Genomic DNA, 22,482 nt, shown 5'->3' with positions numbered 1-22,482 from the left:
CACTTATGGACACCCCTGTGCTCCAACATGGTGTTCGTTATGGACAAACTGTGACTAGCACAGAAGTCCAATAACAGAACACTGCTCGGGTTCAGATCGGGGAGGCCGTTCCTCCCAATCACCCCCTTCCAAGTCTCACTGTCATTGCCCACGTGGGCGTTGAAGTCCCCCAGGAGAACAATGGAGTCCCCAGTTGGGGCACTATCCAGCACCCCTCCCAGGGACTCCAAGAAGGTTGGGTACTCTGAACTGCTGTTCGGTGCATAGGCCGAGACAACGGTCAGAGACCTGTCCCCTACTTGTAGGCGTAGGGACGCAACCCTCTCGTTCACCGGGGTGAACTCCAACACATGGCGGCTGAGCTGTGGGGCAATAAGCAAGCCCACTCCAGCCCGCCGCCTTACACCACGGGCAACTCCAGAGATGTGGAGTATCCAGCCCCTGTGGAGGAGCTGGGTTCCAGAGTCCAAGCTGTGAGTGGAGGTGAGCCCGACTATATCTAGACGGTATCTCTCAGCCTCCCTCACAAGCTCGGGCTCCTTCCCCCCCAGCGAGGTCACATTCCATGTCCCAAAAGCCAGAGTCTGTGTCCGGGGATCGGGTCGTCGAGGCCCCTGCCGTCAACTGCCACCCAATCCACACTGCACCCGACCCCTACGGCAGCCTCTGTAGGTGGTGGGCCCACAGGAGGATGAGGAGGAGGGGCCCGCGTCGTCCCTTCGGGCTGAGCCCGGCCGGATCCCGCGGGCAAGAACCCGGCCACCTCGCGTGCGAGCCTCCACCCCGGGCCTGGCTCCAGGGTGTGGCCCCGGCTGTGCCAAACCGGGCGACGTCACTGCTCTCCTCTGATGTGTGTTCATAGGGGAATTAATAACTATCTTTGATAATTATTAATCATTATCGATAGCCAACCACAACATAAATAGTGATCCTTATGAGGCAAGAAATCCCTACATATTGGTGCCCTGTGTGAGGCATAGCAAAGTCGACTTTCATTCATATTTGTGCAAATTTAATATCAGTGTACATTTTGGTACAAACCAAAAAAATCTCTGATTCCGGGGTGAAATCTCCCAAAGTTTTCACATCCACCATTGTCTTCCTGCGACCGCAGTAGACATCCAGCCGTACTTACAAAAGTACGATGTGGTGAAAATTATTTTATTCACAACTGAATCAAAATTGAGAGACTGTGTGAGTAAATAATACCTTTGAGTTACACTGGAGTTGCTGCTCCAGCTGACGTCTCCAAGCTACTACCCCATAGTGAGACACATTAGCATTGGAATGACACCCATTCAAGGCAACTAGAAGCAAAGTTGGTGATTCTATTGTCCTTAAACTTATCACACCAGTGCCACCGGCCGTGTGATACTTGAAGAGTGAGTGAGAATCAGCTGATACTGCCAACGCATATCAGCATAAGAGCATTTTCGCCCCAGTGACCAAAAACACTGTGAAGTTTTTACCTTGCTGTTATTCCCAAATTCCAGCTCGAGTTAAAGTCAAAACTATTCCTAACTGATACTGCCATGCAGTTTAGTTAGTGTATGTTTTAACCCTGGTACGCATTTGCAATCGTAAATTCCTACCTGATCTTATCTGTGTGTGTGAAGCTCTCTCTCCACAGGGGGTCCCCCTCACCACACAGAGAAGAACAATCCTTTGATCAGGCTAACCACAGGAACATTTTATGGTGTCTGCTAGACAACTCCATAAACACACATTTAAGTTTTCAAACAATAACTTAATCTTAGCCTCATCATCACCATCCCTTTTGAAACAATGGAAATCAATCATTTGGACGAGTTAATCGCTTCAATTGCAAAACGCTTGAAACCTGGTTTCACGGAACTCATTGGCAGATTGAGTCTGGTTGAATGCAATGAAGAGATAATCTCTCTAATTAATGGTTCTGGTAATGCACAGACTGCATCCCATGGTTCATTGTTGCGAGGTATCTGATACAGATCAGATTAAATTTCCATAACATAATAATAACTATCTTTGATAATTATTAATCATTATCGATAGCCAACCAAAACATAAATAGTGATCCTTATGAGGTAAGAAATCCCTACAGGGTCATCCTGTCATGAAACGTGATGCTTTGCGTCTGAAGACCGACAACTTTTCTCAATCTGCAGGAAGTTCAACCTCCCGAACAGGAAGCTGGGGGACAAAATGAAACCACACAGTGTAAAACCAACAAGTTTATTTGCAGCTCTGGGATCAGAAACACTGAATGCATCACATGTCATTCCATTCTCAGGGTGTCAAACATGCAGCAAACACACACAGGCATCGGTACACACAGACAGAACCGAAGGAACGAGTACAAACCCACTGCAGGCATCAGAGAGGATTTCCAAAAATAAAAACTCTGAGAGGTACTCGGACTGATTCGTCATCTGAAGAATATACCAACACAACATCTCTTTTGCCTCTGCTGTGTAATCTATAATCAATAATGCAATAAAATATTCAGTAGCTCACAAAGTTTACAGAGGATCAGACAGAAGAGGTTTTTTTTAGAAACAGGCACTACATGACCGCAAACAGTGTAAACTTTCAGTGAAAACGACACTCAAGAGTGTGAGGAGTGCTTCAGGTACGAGACGGTTCAAGATGGCGGAACACCGGCTGGAGACTGAAGAGAAGCAAAAAGGCACAAACATGCGCTACGAATTCAACAGAAAGACGGTGAACAACGTGGCAATGAAGGTCAGATCCATCAGTTGTTCAGGAAACATTGTCAGAGTTGAAGGGAAAGATCAAGGGGAGGTGAAGTGAGAGAGAGAAAGAGATGGAGAGATTGAGAGAGAGAGAGAGAGAGAGAGAGAGAGAGAGAGAGAGAGAGAGAGAGAGAGAGAGAGAGAGAGAGAGAGAGAGAGAGATGGAATGTGAACCATGGTCAATCATTCATTTCTCCCTCAAACTGGATCCATCAACATCAGTGGCTCTGAACTGAGTCCAGGAAGCTGATATTAAAGCTGACAGACCACCAGTGACTTCACTCTAATGTTTTGACCAATCAGAGACCAGAGAAGGTCCAGGTCAAGGTCCTCCATAAACTAGAATAAATACGATAATAGACACAATAGATTTTAAATATATAGTGATATAAAGTTACTATTTTTTGTGATTTTTAGGAATATTCAGAACATTGTCATTCTTCTCTTCATCATCATGACACAACGCTGCTGTCTGGTTTGGTCCAAATGGAATGACCTGATCAGCTGGTTAGGGGCAGAGGACCAGACCAGAACATCGGTTCAGACCTTCAGGTCAAAGGTCGAATGAGTTACTGTGCTACAGTGGAAGTTGATGTGTTTCACGGATGAAAGTGGCCTCAAAGCTAAAAACTGAAGATCCATCAATGGAAGAACATGAAGGTTTTTCTGAGAAACGTATTGATGGAGAGACAGCAGGTGGATGTTGTGGCACTGAGAGGAAGGATCATGGTGGCGTTTCATTTCACTGTTAATGATCGTTTCATGTGGCCTTATGGGGGGGAACTCGCTTTGCTGGACAGGAAGGTCAACAAATCTAAACTCTGACAGCGTTCACCTGCTCAAATCACACAAACTGCCTCCTGATGAACGGGAACGTGACGGGATCTGAAAGGACCTGACGGGATCTGAAAGGACCTGACGGGATCTGAAAGGACCTGACGGGATCTGAAAGGACCTGACGGGATCTGACGGGATCTGAGGGGATCTCAGAAGACCTGAGAAGATCTGAGGGGATCTGAAGGGCTTCAGATGGGGATCTTTTGCATTTTATATTATGTCCTACTAAATTTAAAATGTGTGAATCTGTCAGTTTTCACTTACGTCCACAAAACAATGAAGAAAAATCTAGAAAAGTCTTCTGGTCTCTAGCGGTGCAGTGCAATGTTCTTCACGCTCAGACTGATTGGACTGCATGTCAAGACAAGACCACCAAAGCTGAGACAGGAAGCATCTGTAGACTGCCACAATAAAAGTGGTGCGAGGCACACATCAGGCTGCCTCCATCGCTGTCTCCACCGCTCTCTCAGAGTCAATAATACCAGCTTTACAATGAGGCATGGTGGCGGCAGCATCCTGCTACCAAGCTGCTTCTTAAACACACTCATACAGACATGTCATGAAGACAGAGAAAAGCCTGCACTGACAGAGTTCTTCTGTATAGATAAATAAAAACATCTAAGTGGAGCTAATTAAGACAAAAATGTAATTCTATCTATTTGAATTGAAAAGTACATTATTGTGAAGATATCAGTGCTGACAGTGTCGGGAATAGCCTGGCCAGTGAATGAACTAAAAAGAAAACTGAAAAAAAGAAGAAAAAAAGCCAGACTGGATGCTACAGCGACTCACTACCACCACCCAGTGGTCAAAAGTGTTGTGATGACAACCTTACATTGGTACCTTCAAGCACCGGAGCATTAAAAAATTGTTTATCTCATTCAACTTTGAGACAAGCTTGTTTTTACACTGTGCTTTTACATTATGTATTTTCTGAAAACTGAAGTAATTTTTTATAAAGACTGCCAATTTGTGTTTTTATTGGACCGTTGGGTTTAAAAATACTCAAGCAATTAAAACAAAGCAAGGCACACATAAAAGTAAACACATGCTCTGTCAATAAAATTGTTGACTCTATTTGGAGATAAGAATGTGAATTTATTCCAAAACCTTGCGACTTCGTTGCTCAACACACTGACATTGTTTCTTCTCTTCGTACAACAGGAAGTACTGTCCAGTGGAGTCACGGGCCTCCATCAGCTTAACACCAAAACAGGAGCTAGCATCTGGCTAAAACCGCCATCTTGTGGTCAGACCTAGTATTACCCGGCTTGTTTCGGTCGCTGACTTGGTGGGACGACTTGTCTTTGACACGATTTTTAAAACAACATCGTAGAACTAATATCGATCAGTGTGTTAAGTTGGGCTGAGAAGTAGCAATAGCATCTCGAAGGCTATACATATAATGTTAAGATACACAAAGTCGTCACTTATATCACATGGCAGTTCTCTGCAGATGGAGTTTGTGTTGAAAAAGGCGATGAACCAAGTATTGGCACGTAAAGCAACGACTGGCGTGAATAGAGCTGCTGTGGTGAGCTGGTCAGTGTTAACTGTCCTAAAACGTCCTCCTCATTTAAGCTACTGAAACACTGTAAACTCTTCAAAAACACTCAAAAACCATAGTTAACATTCACATGCTGCTGACACAGAGGAGCCACGGTAAACAGGAACACTGACTTCAGAGTGTGTGAAGTTTAATCGCTCAACGGTGGCGTCAAATATTCAGTTTAGAAAAAAATTCCATCAACACAACTTTCTGCTTTTGTCAGTTTTGGTTTAGAAATCCTCAACAGAAGATATTTGCTAATGGTACTGAATTGATCTGTACTGTTTTAATGGCCACAGCCTGGTGATTGTCCAGGAACACTTGAAGCTACTTGTTGGCACATCCGTTAAAGAACAAAACCACTGTGAACTCTAGAAATATATCCAACATGGTAACTGCAGGTACAGTGTAGAAAACAGGACAATAAGGAAAACCAAACATTGCCATCCTTCCGGAAAGGACCACAGCTTCACTTCCACAGACACTCCGCCCGGTATGAACCCCTCAAGAACAACCGGTTTCCTCTTAACAGCTGAAAAACAACAATCAAGGAATGAGGCCAAATTCAAGTTCGAAGCATCAAACTAAAGTTCTCAGCGCATCTTTTCAGTGTTTAGGTCCATCCGAAAGATTCAAAGTGCCTCCAAACCCAGAGATTGAGAGGTTTGAGGCTGAATTCCAGGCTGCATGTTCTCGCTGAGGCACATTATATATTCTGACAGATGAAACTGCTCACGCAGGTTTCAATTCCTCTGAAAGGCTGACAGGCGGCCACTGCATTACCCCACATGTCCACTAGACGGAGCGAGACTTGTTTCATTGTCAGAGAGGCAGACAGTTGGAGGCAAAGGAGGGGGAAGACGGCTCAAGGTTAGTTTTCAGGAGAAGGAAGTGAATTGGGGGACAGGATGAAGACATGTGGTATGAAAACTGACAGAACGGGACAAAGAAAGAAGGTGGACGACAGAAGTGTGGCAAATGTGGATAAAGAAAGGAGTGACGACGGAGTGGTGACGACTGGTTGCGGCCCCCAATCGCCTCTTGACCTAACATGCACATTTCTTTTCGTTGGGCTGTGTGTCTGCGAGCTTCGTAGCCCCGTTGCCGTTGGCGGGCTCGGCAGGCGGTTTGTCGACACACTGCTCCATCCTCTTCATCACCAGGTCCAGCAGCGTGATCACGGCCTTGTCCACCTCCGCTCCCGTTGCGGCGCTGGTCTCAAAGTACGGGATCCTGAGGGGAACCAGCACAACACTTAATATCCAGAACCTCCTGGAGGTCTCTGCCAACCCCACGACCGCTGATGGGGGAAACCGTGTGCACGACTTCACGGCGGGCCAAACAACCCAGTGAGAATTCAGAAGAGCTCATTTGAATACCTTTTGATTCATTTGAAACATTCCCAAGAACGACAGCTGGATGCTAACAGCTAGCAGCTAGCTTCCTTGGCTACATCACTCACCTTTCTACAACCAACATCACGCACCTTAACTCTCATGGGTCGAAGCGACTTCCAGTGGACACACTGTGAACTGCAGCTCCTTGATGTGGCAGTTGTTTCTGAGCTTTTTACTGGTGGGCAGTGGTGTAAAGGAACAAAGTCAAATTACTTTGTTACAGTACTTAAGTAGTTTTTGGGAGTATATGTATTTCACTTGAGTTTTTATTTATCTTTACGACTTCACTTTTACTTCATTACATCAAGAAAAATAAAAGATACTTTTACTCCATTAATTGATACCGCCGTTACTCACTACGAAATAAAATATGAATAATATAAATGTTTCATCAACGATGTTTGTCATTTGTCTGTCGCTTAAAAAAAGAGAAAGATGCATTATGGAAAATGGAGGTGTCAAGTGTTACGTTTACTTTTGGGAAGTGTAGTTTTGGTTGTACCCCGCGCCACTTTAAATCAGACACTCGCTTAAACATGGTCCTGAACTGTATTTACCGTATATTCTGGACTACAAGTCACACTTTTTTTCATAGCTTGGCCTTCTATCTGAAGATAATATGTATAAACTGCATTATCAATATTTAGCTCTGTGTTGTATCAGATGGTGCTGAAAACTGGAACTCTGGTCGTCTGGACCATTCAAATTTTGATTGTCATGTGCATGTGGAGTCAATTACTGTTTTGTTGTTAAAGTAGCTCAGAAGTTAGTTTTCATGTTAAAGCCGCCAGACTGGCAACTTGTGGTTTTGACATGATTCAGTCACACAGGAGGGTTGAGTTCAATTGGAGTCACACTTTATTTAACATTTTTTAAATTGACATTCATATGACATCCAGACAAGACGTCCATGCAATGTCCAGAAAAGACATGTGACACACACACACACACACACACACACACACACACACACACACACACACACACACACACACACACACACACACACACACACACACACACACACACACACACACACACACACACACACACACACACACACACTTTTGGTATTTAAGTAGATTTTATTGTATGAGATACTTTAGGATTTTTACTCCAGTGATTATTTTACGTGTGACTTTCACTTTTACCAAAATAGATTTCAAGCCAAGTAACTTAACTTTTTGTCAAGTATGCCTTTCAAGTACTTTTCCCAGCTTTGCTGGTGGCATGGCTCTGGCTGCAGGATGACCAGTAGCTGTAAATGTAACCTTTCCACCAGAGACCAACACTTCCCGAAACCCACTGAAGATCTTGTCTGAAGGAAGTCACAAGTAAAACATCTTCTGCCTCGGCTAACAGGAAGTGGTTGAAAAGTCTTTGAGACCTCAAATGTGACATGAGAAGAAACAAAGATCGTAGCCTGAATATATCCGATCCGGCATGTAATAAAGACCGATGAGGTTTGACAGGGACGGCCGACGCTGTGGGCTGGAGGTGTGACCGGTTCTGGTCCGGAGTGAAACTGAACCCACTGGGCAAAAAGCCCAAAACACGTCTGAAAGACGTCGTCTCTATACGTCCAGAAGACGTCCTCAGAGGAGCCGGGATGAAAGCTTGTAGATGGCTTTCTTGGACATTGTGTTTATGTCTTCTCTAGACGTCAATGAAAACACACTCAAAGGCAGAATGAGAATAGGTCATTAGTCCAGGGCACACACTTAGAGGCGATTTAGTATTACCACTTAGTAATTCATTGAATCACATTCATATTTTTGTTTCCCATTCATTTACTCATGTACATAGATGTAATTCACAAGATGAAAGGTTGTCAAAGCATCGAGTTGAAAAGTTCAATACCTTGTGACCAAAACAATAAATGGTCTTAACTCGGACATTAAACTTCACCCGCTGTCTCCTTCCTGTCATGATCTACTTCCTCATTATTTTAATGACTAACCAGTAATCCCACAGGCAGTTGGACTTAACAGACACACTGTGACCTTTTTAACTGATTCTGGCTGTCTTAGATGTCCATCATTCTTATTGTCATTTTTGTCAACTAGTTGTGGTGTCAAATAGACGTCCACACATGTCTTGGACGTCTATTGACGTTGCCTGTTCAGTGGGAAACAATCAGACAGGGACACTCTGACTTCACCAGAGGTTTGGCTGCAGAAGCTAAAAGGTGTAAAACACAAAACGACTTGCCCGTATTTATCGGCCAGCTCCTTGGCCTGCTTCTCCTGGACTTCACGCTGGTCAGCCAGATCTGCCTTGTTCCCCACCAGCACGATGTCCGGGTTCTCACAGTAGGCGTTGGCCTGTAGTTGACCTGGAATCCCACACAAACAAATAACGTACAGACCCTGAATATTTACACCAGCATAAACTAACAAGAGTCCCTCCTAACAACACCTTTAATCCGGTATTCTTTAAAGACTTGCATGTTTAATGCAGTATAAAGGATTGGGTAGCAGTGCAGCTGGCTAACATACTCATCCAGTTCCTGACGTTGAGGAAGCTCTGCTGGCTGGTGAGGTCGAACATCAGCAGGAAGCCCATAGCGTCCCGGAAGAATGCCGTCGTCAGGCTGCGAAACCTGAAACACAAACACACGACCACACAGAGAAACTGCATGAAGGCTTGTGATCCGCACACGGCTTCAACCCAACAGAGTCAGAGTGGGTATTAGCAGCTGGCCACAGCGGCCTCTGCAGCAATCACTTCAAATCCAAACGTCAAACATTTAGAAATAATCTTCATCTGGACCATCAGCTTCAGCTGGCTGTAGACTTCTGAGAGGTTTTGCTTTTACTCTGATTTCAGAGGATTGAGTTTTATGTTCGTTTCATGAGTTATTTGCACTTTTGAGGCTCAGGATTAGAGCTGGGACTTATCCAATCAATTAGTCACTTTTATTTAATGCAAGAGGCAACATTTCTTAATATGAATTGATTTCGGTAAATAAACCAATAAATGGAACTATGTGTGTTTATTACAAATATTTCTAATCTGGATGATTATTTGTTTGTATATAACAGTAAGAATAACCTTAATGTGACATCACACGTTTCACCCTCTCATCCATCCGCCTGCTGCTGCTCTCGGGTTCTTTATAATGATAAAGACAGACGTTAACGTTCGACCCTTCAGCATGCTAGATTTCTGAATGTGACTTCAGCGAGAAATAATTCTGCGTAATACTATTTAATATCCAAAAAGGAAAAAGACTCTCTGGACGAAGCTCACAGGTACAATAATGACTTCAGCAGCGAATTGAAATTAATGTAAAGATCATTTTATGAAAAAGCGAGTCAGTCCTGTCACACTCTGAATAAAGGCCGTTAAAAGTTACATAACCAACCCTGAGTCATCCTGCAGTGACTCATCAGGCCTTCGTAAACACAACTGATCAAACTGGAGTTCAATTAAAAACCACACACACGCACGCACGCACGCACGCACGCACGCACGCACGCACGCACGCACGCACGCACGCACGCACGCACGCACACACACACACACACACACACACACACACACACACACACACACACACACACACAGTCCGTTTTGCCTCCTGAAGCCGGAGAAAAGCCGGATAAAGTGAAAATGAAGTGACCTGACGGAGGGAGGTTTCTATTCACAACTTCAACAACTTCAGCTCTGAATTCTCCTACAGAATGTGTGTGGGTCAGTTGAAGTTGCGAGCCTGAGGTTATTGATCCACCAAGAATGTGAATTCTTCTCAGAAGGGTTGAAGGCAGGAGCCAAAAGGGGGCGCTGCTGCTCTTTGCAGACGATGTGGCCCTTTGGGATGATTGCAGATCAACTCAGCGTGAATCGACTTGATTTCACAGAAGAAGAGTTCTGAGCTTCCTAAGAAGGGACGGTATGGTAAGGCTGACTGGGATGGTATGGTAAGGCTGACTGGGATGGTATGGTAAGGCTGACTGGGATGGTATGGTAAGGCTGACTGGGATGGTACAGTAGAGCTGACTGGGACGGTATGTAAGGCTGACTGGGACGGTATGGTAAGGCTGACTGGGACGGTATGGTAAGGCTGACTGGGATGGTACAGTAGAGCTGACTGGGACGGTATGTAAGGCTGACTGGGACGGTATGGTAAGGCTGACTGGGATGGTATGGTAAGGCTGACTGGGATGGTACAGTAGAGCTGACTGGGACGGTATGTAAGGCTGACTGGGACGGTATGGTAAGGCTGACTGGGATGGTATGGTAAGGCTGACTGGGATGGTATGGTAAGGCTGACTGGGATGGTACAGTAGAGCTGACTGGGACGGTATGTAAGGCTGACTGGGACGGTATGGTAAGGCTGACTGGGATGGTACAGTAGAGCTGACTGGGACGGTATGGTAAGGCTGACTGGGACGGTATGGTAAGGCTGACTGGGACGGTATGGTAAGGCTGACTGGGACGGTATGGTAAGGCTGACTGGGATGGTACAGTAGAGCTGACTGGGATGGTATGGTAAGGCTGACTGTATGCTCCATGTCCAGACCCCTCAGGTTTAGACCTGGACCTCCAGGTCCAGACTCCTCAGGTTTAGACCTGGACCTCTAGGTCCAGACCCCTCGGGTTTAGACCTGGACCTCTAGGTCCAGACTTTTCAAGTTCAGATCTGGACTTCCAGGTCCAGACCCCTCAGTTTGAGACCGAGACCTCCAGGTCCAGATCCCTCAGGTTTAGACCTGGACCTCCAGTTCCAGACCCCTCAGGTTTAGACCTGGACCTTCAGGTCTAGACCCCTCAGGTTTAGACCTGGACCTCCAGTTCCAGACCCCTCAGGTTTAGACCTGGACCTTCAGGTCTAGACCCCTCAGGTTTAGACCTGGACCTCTAGGTCCAGACCTTTCAAGTTCAGATCTGGACTTCCAGGTCCAGACCCGTCAGTTTGAGACTGAGACCTCCAGGTCCAGACCCCTCAGGTTTAGACCTGGACCTCCAGGTCCAGACTTCTCAGTTCCTCCACAATCAGTCAGGAAACCACAACTCCATCAAAATGCACCAAAGACGGATGGATTGACACAATTTGATGTAATTTAATAAAAGCACTATCTACTTCAGAACATGAATCTTTTTAATCGTATGAAATGTTATAACAAAACCCAGACATGTACCAATCGTCGTATGTCACAGAAAACAAAAACCCAAACAAAAAAACTTTCATCCAGTTGATTAATACTTGGAATTCATTTGTTTTCATTCTTTTATCATGATGAGGTTTTACCAACCGTTGGGTCAGCATCAAGAGACACGAGGTTTACTATTTCAACAGATTAAATTTACAAATGTATCTATTTCATTAATTCTCAGTATTTTTTAAATGGTGTGATTACTACTATTAGATAGTCAGTGCTAACAGATATTTAAGCCATGAATTATAACAAATGTAATTATTGTCTTTGAAACTAGCTTCAGTACCGAGCAGTACAAAGAAAACTGCAGCTTAAAACATGAAATGTGTGCCATAAAGACCTCCGTCCAAAATAACTTGCATTTCTTTGAAGAATTTTGTTACTTTAAGGCCCAGTTGGAAATAATATCTACTAATGTCTTACATATAGTCCCTCAATCCATTTCCAAATCCAAAACCCAAAAGCCTGGGTCCCAAGTTGGATAAGCAGCCCACCTTTCCTGTCCAGCCGTGTCCCAGAGCTGAAGGTGAACCTTGAAGGTCTTCCCTGTGGTCGTACCATTGGGGTTGGATGCTGTGTAGACCTGAAAACAAAGAGACAACTCAGTTCAAACTGGCTGATTGAATGGACTGTAGGACATTGTGTTAAAAGGGAAGATGCGCCAAACACGAGCTGCCATGACATGAACATAAATGATGTGAGTGAACATTTGATCAGAATGTGAACATTATCAGACAGGGTCAATTCAAATATACATTTCAATCTGAACCAGACGCTGTACTTCCCACCAAAACCTCCAGGGTGTTCCCAAATCAGAAGCCCTGGTTACATGGAGCTGTCCGGTCGCTGCTCAAATCCAGGATCGCCTCCAGGTCAGGGGAACGCGCTGAACTACAAACCTGCCAGAAGAGACTTGGCAAAGGGCATCGCCCAAGCAATCAGCCACACCATCAGTTGACTTCAGGTTTCCCCACCGTTAGTTCTGTGTTAGCCACTCGTGTTCCCCCCTGACGTCTTAGTTGGTTTCACCCAGCCACTGCATAGATATAGAATATATAGACTCACCGATGGCTCAGTTTGTTGTGTTAATGCCTCAGTTTGTTAGTTATTTCATTTAGTTTTGTTGACCCCTTTTATTAGCAAAGAAACTCATGTTTGCATTTTCTTATATTTGGTGGTAATTAAAAGCCCCTTCTTCAATAACCTCCTGTTTTCCTCACTGTTTAACTGCCTGGTCCTCGACACTAAAAATAGTAATTACATGAACAGTTATTCACAGTGAAGGTCCTGTCATAGACCCTTTACTCTAGAAGAAGAACATCTAGATGATAGTCCACTGATGGAATATTACCAAATGCAAGACTTTAGCAGGAAAACGTAACCCCAAGAATCGTGTTCTCCTGGTATCCCAAGTGGTTTAAATGCTTGAGTGAAATGAAAAGTTTACTCAGGTGGGCTGGTGAGTTTTACTGATGTGTTGGTGAGTTTTACTCTGGTGTGTTGGTGCGTTTTACTCTGGTGTGTTGGTGAGTTTTACTGATGTGTTGGTGAGTTTTACTCTGGTGTGTTGGTGCGTTTCACTCTGGTGTGTTGGTGAGTTTTACTCTGGTGTGTTGGTGAGTTTTACTCTGGTGTGTTGGTGAGTTTTACTCTGGTGTGTTGGTGAGTTTTACTGATGTGTTGGTGCGTTTTACTCTGGTGTGTTGGTGCGTTTTACTCTGGTGTGTTGGTGTGTTTTACTGATGTGTTGGTGCGTTTTACTCTGGTGTGTTGGTGCGTTTTACTGATGTGTTGGTGCGTTTTACTCTGGTGTGTTGGTGCGTTTCACTCTGGTGTGTTGGTGAGTTTTACTCTGGTGTGTTGGTGAGTTTTACTCTGGTGTGTTGGTGAGTTTTACTCTGGTGTGTTGGTGCGTTTCACTCTGGTGTGTTGGTGAGTTTTACTGATGTGTTGGTGCGTTTTACTCTGGTGTGTTGGTGCGTTTTACTCTGGTGTGTTGGTGAGTTTTACTGATGTGTTGGTGAGTTTTACTCTGGTGTGTTGGTGCGTTTCACTCTGGTGTGTTGGTGAGTTTTACTCTGGTGTGTTGGTGAGTTTTACTCTGGTGTGTTGGTGAGTTTTACTCTGGTGTGTTGGTGAGTTTTACTCTGGTGTGTTGGTGAGCTTTACTGATGTGTTGGTGAGTTTTACTGATGTGTTGGTGCATTTTACTCTGGTGTGTTGGTGAGTTTTACTCTGGTGTGTTGGTGCGTTTCACTCTGGTGTGCTGGTGAGTTTCACTCTGGTGTGCTGGTGAGTTTCACTCTGGTGTGCTGGTGAGTTTCACTCTGGTGTGCTGGTGAGTTTTACTCTGGTGTGTTGGTGAGTTTCACTCTGGTGTGTTGGTGCGTTTCACTCTGGTGTGCTGGTGAGTTTTCCTGATGTGTTGGTTCGTTTCACTCTGGTGTGTTGGTGCATTTCACTCTGGTGTGCTGGTGAGTTTTCCTGATGTGTTGGTTCGTTTCACTCTGGTGTGTTGGTGCGTTTCACTCTGGTGTGCTGGTGAGTTTTACTCTGGTGTGTTGGTGAGTTTTCCTGATGTGTTGGTTCGTTTCACTCTGGTGTGTTGGTGCGTTTCACTCTGGTGTGCTGGTGAGTTTTACTCTGGTGTGTTGGTGAGTTTTACTGATGTGTTGGTGAGTATTACTGATGTGTTGGTGCGTTTTATTCTGGTGTGTTGGTGAGTTTTACTCTGGTGTGTTGGTGCGTTTCACTCTGGTGTGTTGGTGAGTTTCACTCTGGTGTGCTGGTGAGTTTCACTCTGGTGTGCTGGTGAGTTTTACTCTGGTGTGTTGGTGAGTTTCACTCTGGTGTGTTGGTGCGTTTCACTCTGGTGTGCTGGTGAGTTTTCCTGATGTGTTGGTTCGTTTCACTCTGGTGTGTTGGTGCGTTTCACTCTGGTGTGTTGGTGCGTTTCACTCTGGTGTGTTGGTGCGTTTCACTCTGGTGTGTTGGTGCGTTTCACTCTGGTGTGTTGGTGCGTTTCACTCTGGTGTGCTGGTGAGTTTTCCTGATGTGTTGGTTCGTTTCACTCTGGTGTGTTGGTGAGTTTTCCTGGTGTGTTGGTGCGTTTCACTCTGGTGTGTTGGTGAGTTTCACTCTGGTGTGTTGGTGCGTTTCACTCTGGTGTGCTGGTGAGTTTTCCTGATGTGTTGGTTCGTTTCACTCTGGTGTGTTGGTGAGTTTTCCTGGTGTGTTGGTGCGTTTCACTCTGGTGTGTTGGTGAGTTTCACTCTGGTGTGTTGGTGCGTTTCACTCTGGTGTGTTGGTGCGTTTCACTCTGGTGTGTTGGTGCGTTTCACTCTGGTGTGTTGGTGAGTTTTCCTGGTGTGTTGGTGAGTTTCACTCTGGTGTGTTGGTGCGTTTCACTCTGGTGTGTTGGTGAGTTTCACTCTGGTGTGTTGGTGCGTTTCACTCTGGTGTGTTGGTGCGTTTCACTCTGGTGTGCTGGTGATGTGTTGGTGAGTTTTACTCTGGTGTGTTGGTGCGTTTCACTCTGGTGTGTTGGTGCGTTTCACTCTGGTGTGTTGGTGAGTTTCACTCTGGTGTGTTGGTGCGTTTCACTCTGGTGTGTTGGTGCGTTTCACTCTGGTGTGTTGGTGAGTTTTCCTGGTGTGTTGGTGAGTTTCACTCTGGTGTGTTGGTGCGTTTCACTCTGGTGTGTTGGTGCGTTTCACTCTGGTGTGTTGGTGCGTTTCACTCTGGTGTGTTGGTGAGATTCACTCTGGTGTGCTGGTGAGTTTCACTCTGGTGTGTTGGTGCGTTTCACTCTGGTGTGTTGGTGCGTTTCACTCTGGTGTGTTGGTGAGTTTCACTCTGGTGTGTTGGTGAGTTTCACTCTGGTGTGTTGGTGAGATTCACTCTGGTGTGCTGGTGAGTTTTACTGATGTGTTGGTGAGTTTTACTCTGGTGTGTTGGTGAGTTTTCCTGGTGTGTTGGTGAGTTTCACTCTGGTGTGTTGGTGAGTTTCACTCTGGTGTGCTGGTGAGTTTTACTGATGTGTTGGTGAGTTTCACTCTGGTGTGTTGGTGCGTTTCATTCTGGTGTGTTGGTGAGTTTCACTCTGGTGTGTTGGTGAGTTTTCCTGGTGTGTTGGTGAATTCTACTGTGTCACTAATGATGGGTGACACAGCAGGGTCTTTACACTCATGGAGTCATTCACAGATTCTACTCATTATAACAGAACAACTCTTATTAAACTCCTGTGCTGCTGTTTTTGCATGAAATGTATACAGATGTTTTGTTATGGGAAGGATGACTGAATCAGTGACTCAGCTCAGAGCCACTGTGGGAGAAAAGCAACCGAATATCCAGACCTAACCTGACCTACTGTTTATTCTATCATAAAACCACAGTAACTATAGTAACCGGACTGCCGTCACCTGTGTGCTAGCAGAAACGAAGTCAGAAAGTTGTGAGAAGAATACTTTCCTGTCAGCTCCCTCACCCAGAGGTCTGCAAGCTTTGTGACTCACGGGGGAGCTTCAGCCACTTCCTGAAACAGGACCACGTAGACAGCTGATACACCCGAATACATTGTTTTGATATAGTCATCAAAACTGCAATTTATGTTGAACACACAACATTTAAGAAGAGTAATTAAGAGTAATTGAATTTCATTACAGCTTCAATAATTTCAATCTTTTAGAAATGTTGGTTATTTCACTCTATTTCGCCATTTCCAGTTGTTGAAATGATTTTAGTTATTTATTATGTCATTTTAGCTGTGCTACCACTTTTATGTGATTATTACTGATTTAAAGTTCCTCTACCAGAGAGTGTCCTTAAACTCTCCTTCCCATGAAGATGTGACTTCTGAATCAACCAACACACCAAAGCAAGACCATCACCATGTGTACCAATAAACCAGACCCGGGGTACGTCTGAAATGTCCCTCCTAACTCCTTATCTACCGACTTCTCATGAACGCCGGAAGTGCTTTGTGTAGCGGCCATGATCAGGACTGTCTGAATTCAAAATAAGCAAAGGAAAGGAGGCTCGTTGCTTCCTTTCGAGCCTCCTTTAGCCTATGAAACACTGATGCTTCCTTTAGAGCCTCCTTTAGCCTAGGAAACACTGATGCTTCCTTTAGAGCCTCCTTTAGATGAGGAAACACTGATGCTTCCTTTAGAGCCTCCTTTAGATGAGGAAACACTGATGCTTCCTTTAGAGCCTCCTTTAGCCTAGGAAACACTGATGCTTCCTTTAGAGCCTCCTTTAGCCTAGGAAACACTGATGCTTCCTTTAGAGCCTCCTTTAGTCTAGGAAACACTGATGCTTCCTTTAGAGCCTCCTTTAGATGAGGAAACACTGATGCTTCCTTTAGAGCCTCCTTTAGATGAGGAAACACTGATGCTTCCTTTAGAGCCTCCTTTAGCCTAGGAAACACTGATGCTTCCTTTAGAGCCTCCTTTAGATGAGGAAACACTGATGCTTCCTTTAGAGCCTCATTTAGCCTAGGAAACACTGATGCTTCCTTTAGAGCCTCCTTTAGCCTAGGAAACACTGATGCTTCCTTTAGAGCCTCCTTTAGCCTAGGAAACACTGATGCTTCCTTTAGAGCCTCCTTTAGCCTAGGAAACACTGATGCTTCCTTTAGAGCCTCCTTTAGCCTAGGAAACACTGATGCTTCCTTTAGAGCCTCCTTTAGCCTAGGAAACACTGATGCTTCCTTTAGAGCCTCCTTTAGCCTGGGAAACACTGATGCTTCCTTTAGAGCCTCCTTTAGATGAGGAAACACTGATGCTTCCTTTAGAGCCTCCTTTAGCCTAGGAAACACTGATGCTTCCTTTAGAGCCTCCTTTAGCCTAGGAAACACTGATGCTTCCTTTAGAGCCTCCTTTAGATGAGGAAACACTGATGCTTCCTTTAGAGCCTCCTTTAGCCTAGGAAACACTGATGCTTCCTTTAGAGCCTCCTTTAGCCTAGGAAACACTGATGCTTCCTTTAGAGCCTCCTTTAGCCTAGGAAACACTGATGCTTCCTTTAGAGCCTCCTTTAGCCTGGGAAACACTGATGCTTCCTTTAGAGCCTCCTTTAGCCTAGGAAACACTGATGCTTCCTTTAGAGCCTCCTTTAGCCTGGGAAACACTGATGCTTCCTTTAGAGCCTCCTTTAGCCTAGGAAACACTGATGCTTCCTTTAGAGCCTCCTTTAGATGAGGAAACACTGATGCTTCCTTTAGAGCCCCCTTTAGCCTAGGAAACACTGATGCTTCCTTTAGAACTTCCTTTAGCCTAGGAAACACTGATGCTTCCTTTAGAGCCTCCTTTAGCCTAGGAAACACTGATGCTTCCTTTAGAGCCTCCTTTAGCCTAGGAAACACTGATGCTTCCTTTAGAGCCTCCTTTAGATGAGGAAACACTGATGCTTCCTTTAGAGCCCCCTTTAGCCTAGGAAACACTGATGCTTCCTTTAGAGCCTCCTTTAGATGAGGAAACACTGATGCTTCCTTTAGAGCCTCCTTTAGCCTGGGAAACACTGATGCTTCCTTTAGAGCCTCCTTTAGCCTAGGAAACACTGATGCTTCCTTTAGAGCCTCCTTTAGCCTGGGAAACACTGATGCTTCCTTTAGAGCCTCCTTTAGCCTAGGAAACACTGATGCTTCCTTTAGAGCCTCCTTTAGATGAGGAAACACTGATGCTTCCTTTAGAGCCCCCTTTAGCCTAGGAAACACTGATGCTTCCTTTAGAACTTCCTTTAGCCTAGGAAACACTGATGCTTCCTTTAGAGCCTCCTTTAGCCTAGGAAACACTGATGCTTCCTTTAGAGCCTCCTTTAGCCTAGGAAACACTGATGCTTCCTTTAGAGCCTCCTTTAGATGAGGAAACACTGATGCTTCCTTTAGAGCCCCCTTTAGCCTAGGAAACACTGATGCTTCCTTTAGAGCCTCCTTTAGATGAGGAAACACTGATGCTTCCTTTAGAGCCCCCTTTAGCCTAGGAAACACTGATGCTTCCTTTAGAGCCTCCTTTAGCCTAGGAAACACTGATGCTTCCTTTAGAGCCTCCTTTAGATGAGGAAACACTGATGCTTCCTTTAGAGCCCCCTTTAGCCTAGGAAACACTGATGCTTCCTTTAGAGCCTCCTTTAGCCTAGGAAACACTGATGCTTCCTTTAGAGCCTCCTTTAGATGAGGAAACACTGATGCTTCCTTTAGAGCCCCCTTTAGCCTAGGAAACACTGATGCTTCCTTTAGAGCCTCCTTTAGCCTAGGAAACACTGATGCTTCCTTTAGAGCCTCCTTTAGATGAGGAAACACTGATGCTTCCTTTAGAGCCCCCTTTAGCCTAGGAAACACTGATGCTTCCTTTAGAGCCTCCTTTAGCCTAGGAAACACTGATGCTTCCTTTAGAGCCTCCTTTAGATGAGGAAACACTGATGCTTCCTTTAGAGCCTCCTTTAGCCTAGGAAACACTGATGCTTCCTTTAGAGCCTCCTTTAGCCTAGGAAACACTGATGCTTCCTTTAGAGCCTCCTTTAGCCTGGGAAACTGATGCTTCCTTTAGAACAGGGGTCGGCAACCCCGGCTCCCTGGAGCCGCATGCGGCTCTATGGTCCCTCCACTGCGGCTCCTAAAGCCTCTGTCCCACTGCAGTTCATCCCAGAGACCAAAGTAAGCAAAGCCACCCAGAGCGCACTCCTGCGACAAATACGGGCGTAGCAATTACACAACAATAATAGCATGAAGAACGTAGAATTGCTGAACAGCAACTCAGCTAGTTCTTGAACCTGGGAGATTCCTGTAACTTTCACAGGAAAACCACAGCGCTGTGAAGCGCAAACAGTTCCAAGAGGTTTATTGCAAACTTGCTGAAAGGAGCACAATTTATAGTAAATCACACGACAACTCAAGGACATTGAAAGCCACACCACTCACACTCATGGTTCTAAAAATCCCAGCTGAGAGCTGCAATGCATTATGGGAGTTTCTGTTTGTCGTGTTTTAAATGTAACTATTGGGGGTTATATTAGGTTTGTAGTGTCGGTAATAATTATGTTGTGTTGTGTTTTTGTTGCTGAGTTCATGGAGTTAAGTTTATTAGTTGTAAGTTGTCAACCAGCAGTGAAGAAGGTTTTGTGTGTAGTGTCCTCCTGGCATGGTCTGTCTGTGGGTCTTGTCAAAATAAAAGCGTCTCCTCTTTGGGTGTTGCGTTCTGTGTTAAACGGGAGCAAATGGCTCTTTGAGCATTAAAGGTGGCCGATCCCTGCTTTAGAACTTCCTTAGCCTAGGAAACACTGATGTTTCCTTTTGACCACGCCAATGTAATCACCTTTCACTAACTCCTTTAGGAAGCCTCCTAACATATTTCCTTAACTCCTTTAGGGAGTCTCCTAACACTTTTCCTTAACTCTTTTAGGAAGCCCCCTAAACACCTTTCCTTAACCTTGTGATGTCATCCACGGGCTTAAGGTAAAGTCCATAGATAAGGAGTTAGGCGGGACTGTTCGACTTTTCCAACGCACCCTCTGTCTCCATCAACTTGTTGATGTTTCCTGACTGACGCCATCTTGGGAAACCTGCCCCAAGGGATTGTGGGATATCAAAGATGGCGTGGCAGCAGCTCCAGCCAGAATATCACCATTTGAAAAACCTCCAGAGTTTGTCAAAGAAAGAATCTTGAAGCCACGAGAAAAGTCTGGAATGGAGTGAAACTGATGGCTGAGGGTTTTTCCTCAGAGAATCCAGATGTGGACAGATGCAGTGGGCAAACAGGATCTTGCTTCAGCAATCTGTCAACAAGGAAGGAAGATCTCAACAAACCCAGGTATCTTTCCTGAAATAGAAATGCTTGAAATATTGTTTTAATAATAATGTTTGTCTGAGTGTGATGAGAAACTCCCTCCCCAAAGGTTTGACAACGCATTAGAGATGGACGTCAACAACTAAACCTGGATCTACATGCTTCATTTCCCCAAGTGGATTCTGGGAGAGGAACTTTAAAAGGTTTCAGCAGTCTGAGAGCAGTTTTAGCAAGGTGAGCTGATTTCCCTGATTCAGCCACTTTTAGAAATGTAGATATTTTCAGCCATTTCAGGTTTTAACCATTTCAGCAGTTTGACATTTTAAAGCTATTCAATTAGTTATTCAAGCTGTTTTATATCAAAAAAATTTAGTTTATTTTGCATTTATTGCAGTTGAGCTCGTGGCTCTCGACAGTTGTATCGGTTTTCAGTATCCTTTTTTTTTTTTTTTTTAAACTGTTTAGTACTTTCATCATCGCTTTATAGTGTCAGTTTCAAACATGCGGATGAAGCACAGCAAGTCTGTCCACAACAAGTGAAGCTCTTCATTTTGCTTCCTTTGTTTGGATTCCTTGGGGTTTTAGGTAGTGAGGAGTGAATGTCAACACGGCGGACGATCCCTGGCCTTGTGCCTCCGCTGCAGTGAGAACTCACCACTCTCTTTTCCCTGAAGTCGATGCCCACCGTGGTGATGAACTTGGGGTTGAACTTGTTGTCTGTATATCGATACAGAAACGTGGTCTTCCCCACGCCGGAGTCCCCCAGGGCGAGGAGCTTTATCAGGTAGTCGTAATCTCCATCCGTCATGGTGCTGGCCGCAATGAACCTGTGGGCAAACACAGACGCCGGGTCACCGACAATCCAGCAGAGAAATCGAGCTTCAGAGAAACACACTGGATAAAGAAAGACTGAAGAAGAAATGAGAGGAAGACGTGAAGTCATGGCAACATCCACCCGTGTCACAGCTGAATCATCCCAGCAGGGATGAGGAACATCCTGACAACTCAGCTCTCGCTGGGCTGGAGGAAAAGATATCCCAGTAGAAGAAAGCATAGAAACCTTGTGGGTTAGCAAAGTGATATTCCACGTTGTCACATATAAAGTAATTCTGAGTCATAAGACGAGTAGAAATCAGTAGAAAGTCGAACAGATTCCAGATGGTTTTTATTGGAAAGCCGTTTTGAAGCTGGTGCTTTCGGAGACCTGAACCTTCAGCTTCCTGTGTGCTTCACATCTTCCTCTTTCATGGACTGAAAACTAATTGAATCACACATCTAAATGTGGGCGGAGTCTAAGCTTTGCTTTCTGTTGGAAACATGACGATGTGTGGTCAGCTCACGAGGCTTCTCGTCAGAAGACGATAAATCATGTTGGTTATCTGAACGTGATGCTGAAGTTGTTTAAGAAGTGATTTCTCTGAAGGTGGATTATCCGTAGTGTCAAGCCCCGTCTCCACCGCACACAAGTGCCGGGGCGGAGCGGAGCGGTACGGAGCAGTTCGGAAGCACTAACCCCGACTGAAATTTTGGGTCGCGTCTCCACTGCAGAGAGGAGCATGAAAAGTGGGCGGGGCTTATGAGCTCCGCAGAAATGTGACATTACAACAGAAAAGAACGTCGTCAGATGTAGATCTTATGAATCCTCTGTTGTTGTTTAAATTCTCCACTTTGCACTGTTATTTTTTGCAGCGGGAAAAAAAAAAAGTTACTTTTTGCAGCAGTCATTTTTTGCAGCGGAGAGCTGCAGCCGCAACTTCCGTGTTTGTTGTGAGAGAGCGAGTCGCTCGACCACTTGCCGGCGACTTGCCCTGCACTCGAGTGCTCGGGTGTGGGGCAAGTGGCCGGAGCGTTCCCCCCGGTTGGTTGAGGCACAGACACGGGAGTCTGAGCTTTCTGCTCAAACGCAGGAGGTTCTCCACTCCGGCGCCTCCGTGTTCCGGCAGCTCAGCGCCGGAACACGGAGGCGCCGAGCTCCGAGCTCCTTTTCATTGCTTCCGCGGTCCGTCCCCGCGATAAAGC

At 45.2% G+C, this 22,482-nt stretch overlaps 1 protein-coding gene across 3 annotated transcripts in view; it reads right to left on the bottom strand.

Annotated features, from left to right (window-relative positions):
- Nucleotides 1-2,200: 2,200 nt before the first annotated feature.
- LOC308140379 (ras-related protein Rab-27B-like) overlaps nucleotides 2,201-22,482 on the bottom strand; it is a 114,082-nt gene continuing 93,800 nt past the window's right edge. For 2 of the 3 annotated variants that reach the window (XM_080510141.1, XM_080510140.1), the window contains 5 exons: nucleotides 21,119-21,290; nucleotides 12,175-12,263; nucleotides 9,017-9,120; nucleotides 8,730-8,853; nucleotides 2,201-6,354 (listed from right to left, as the gene is read on the bottom strand). In XM_080510141.1, the coding sequence (XP_080366267.1) occupies nucleotides 6,168-6,354; nucleotides 8,730-8,853; nucleotides 9,017-9,120; nucleotides 12,175-12,263; nucleotides 21,119-21,271 (657 nt within the window). In that variant the 5' untranslated portion in view covers nucleotides 21,272-21,290 and the 3' untranslated portion in view covers nucleotides 2,201-6,167. The remainder of the gene's footprint in view (nucleotides 6,355-8,729; nucleotides 8,854-9,016; nucleotides 9,121-12,174; nucleotides 12,264-21,118; nucleotides 21,291-22,482) is intronic. The other variant, XR_013936946.1, reaches the window with a different exon arrangement.

Source organism: Blennius ocellaris, assembly GCF_963422515.1.
Source record: "Blennius ocellaris genome assembly, chromosome: 15".
Taxonomy (NCBI): domain Eukaryota; kingdom Metazoa; phylum Chordata; class Actinopteri; order Blenniiformes; family Blenniidae; genus Blennius; species Blennius ocellaris.
Note: the sequence above shows the minus strand (reverse complement) of the source record. Positions and strands in the feature narration are given on the sequence as shown.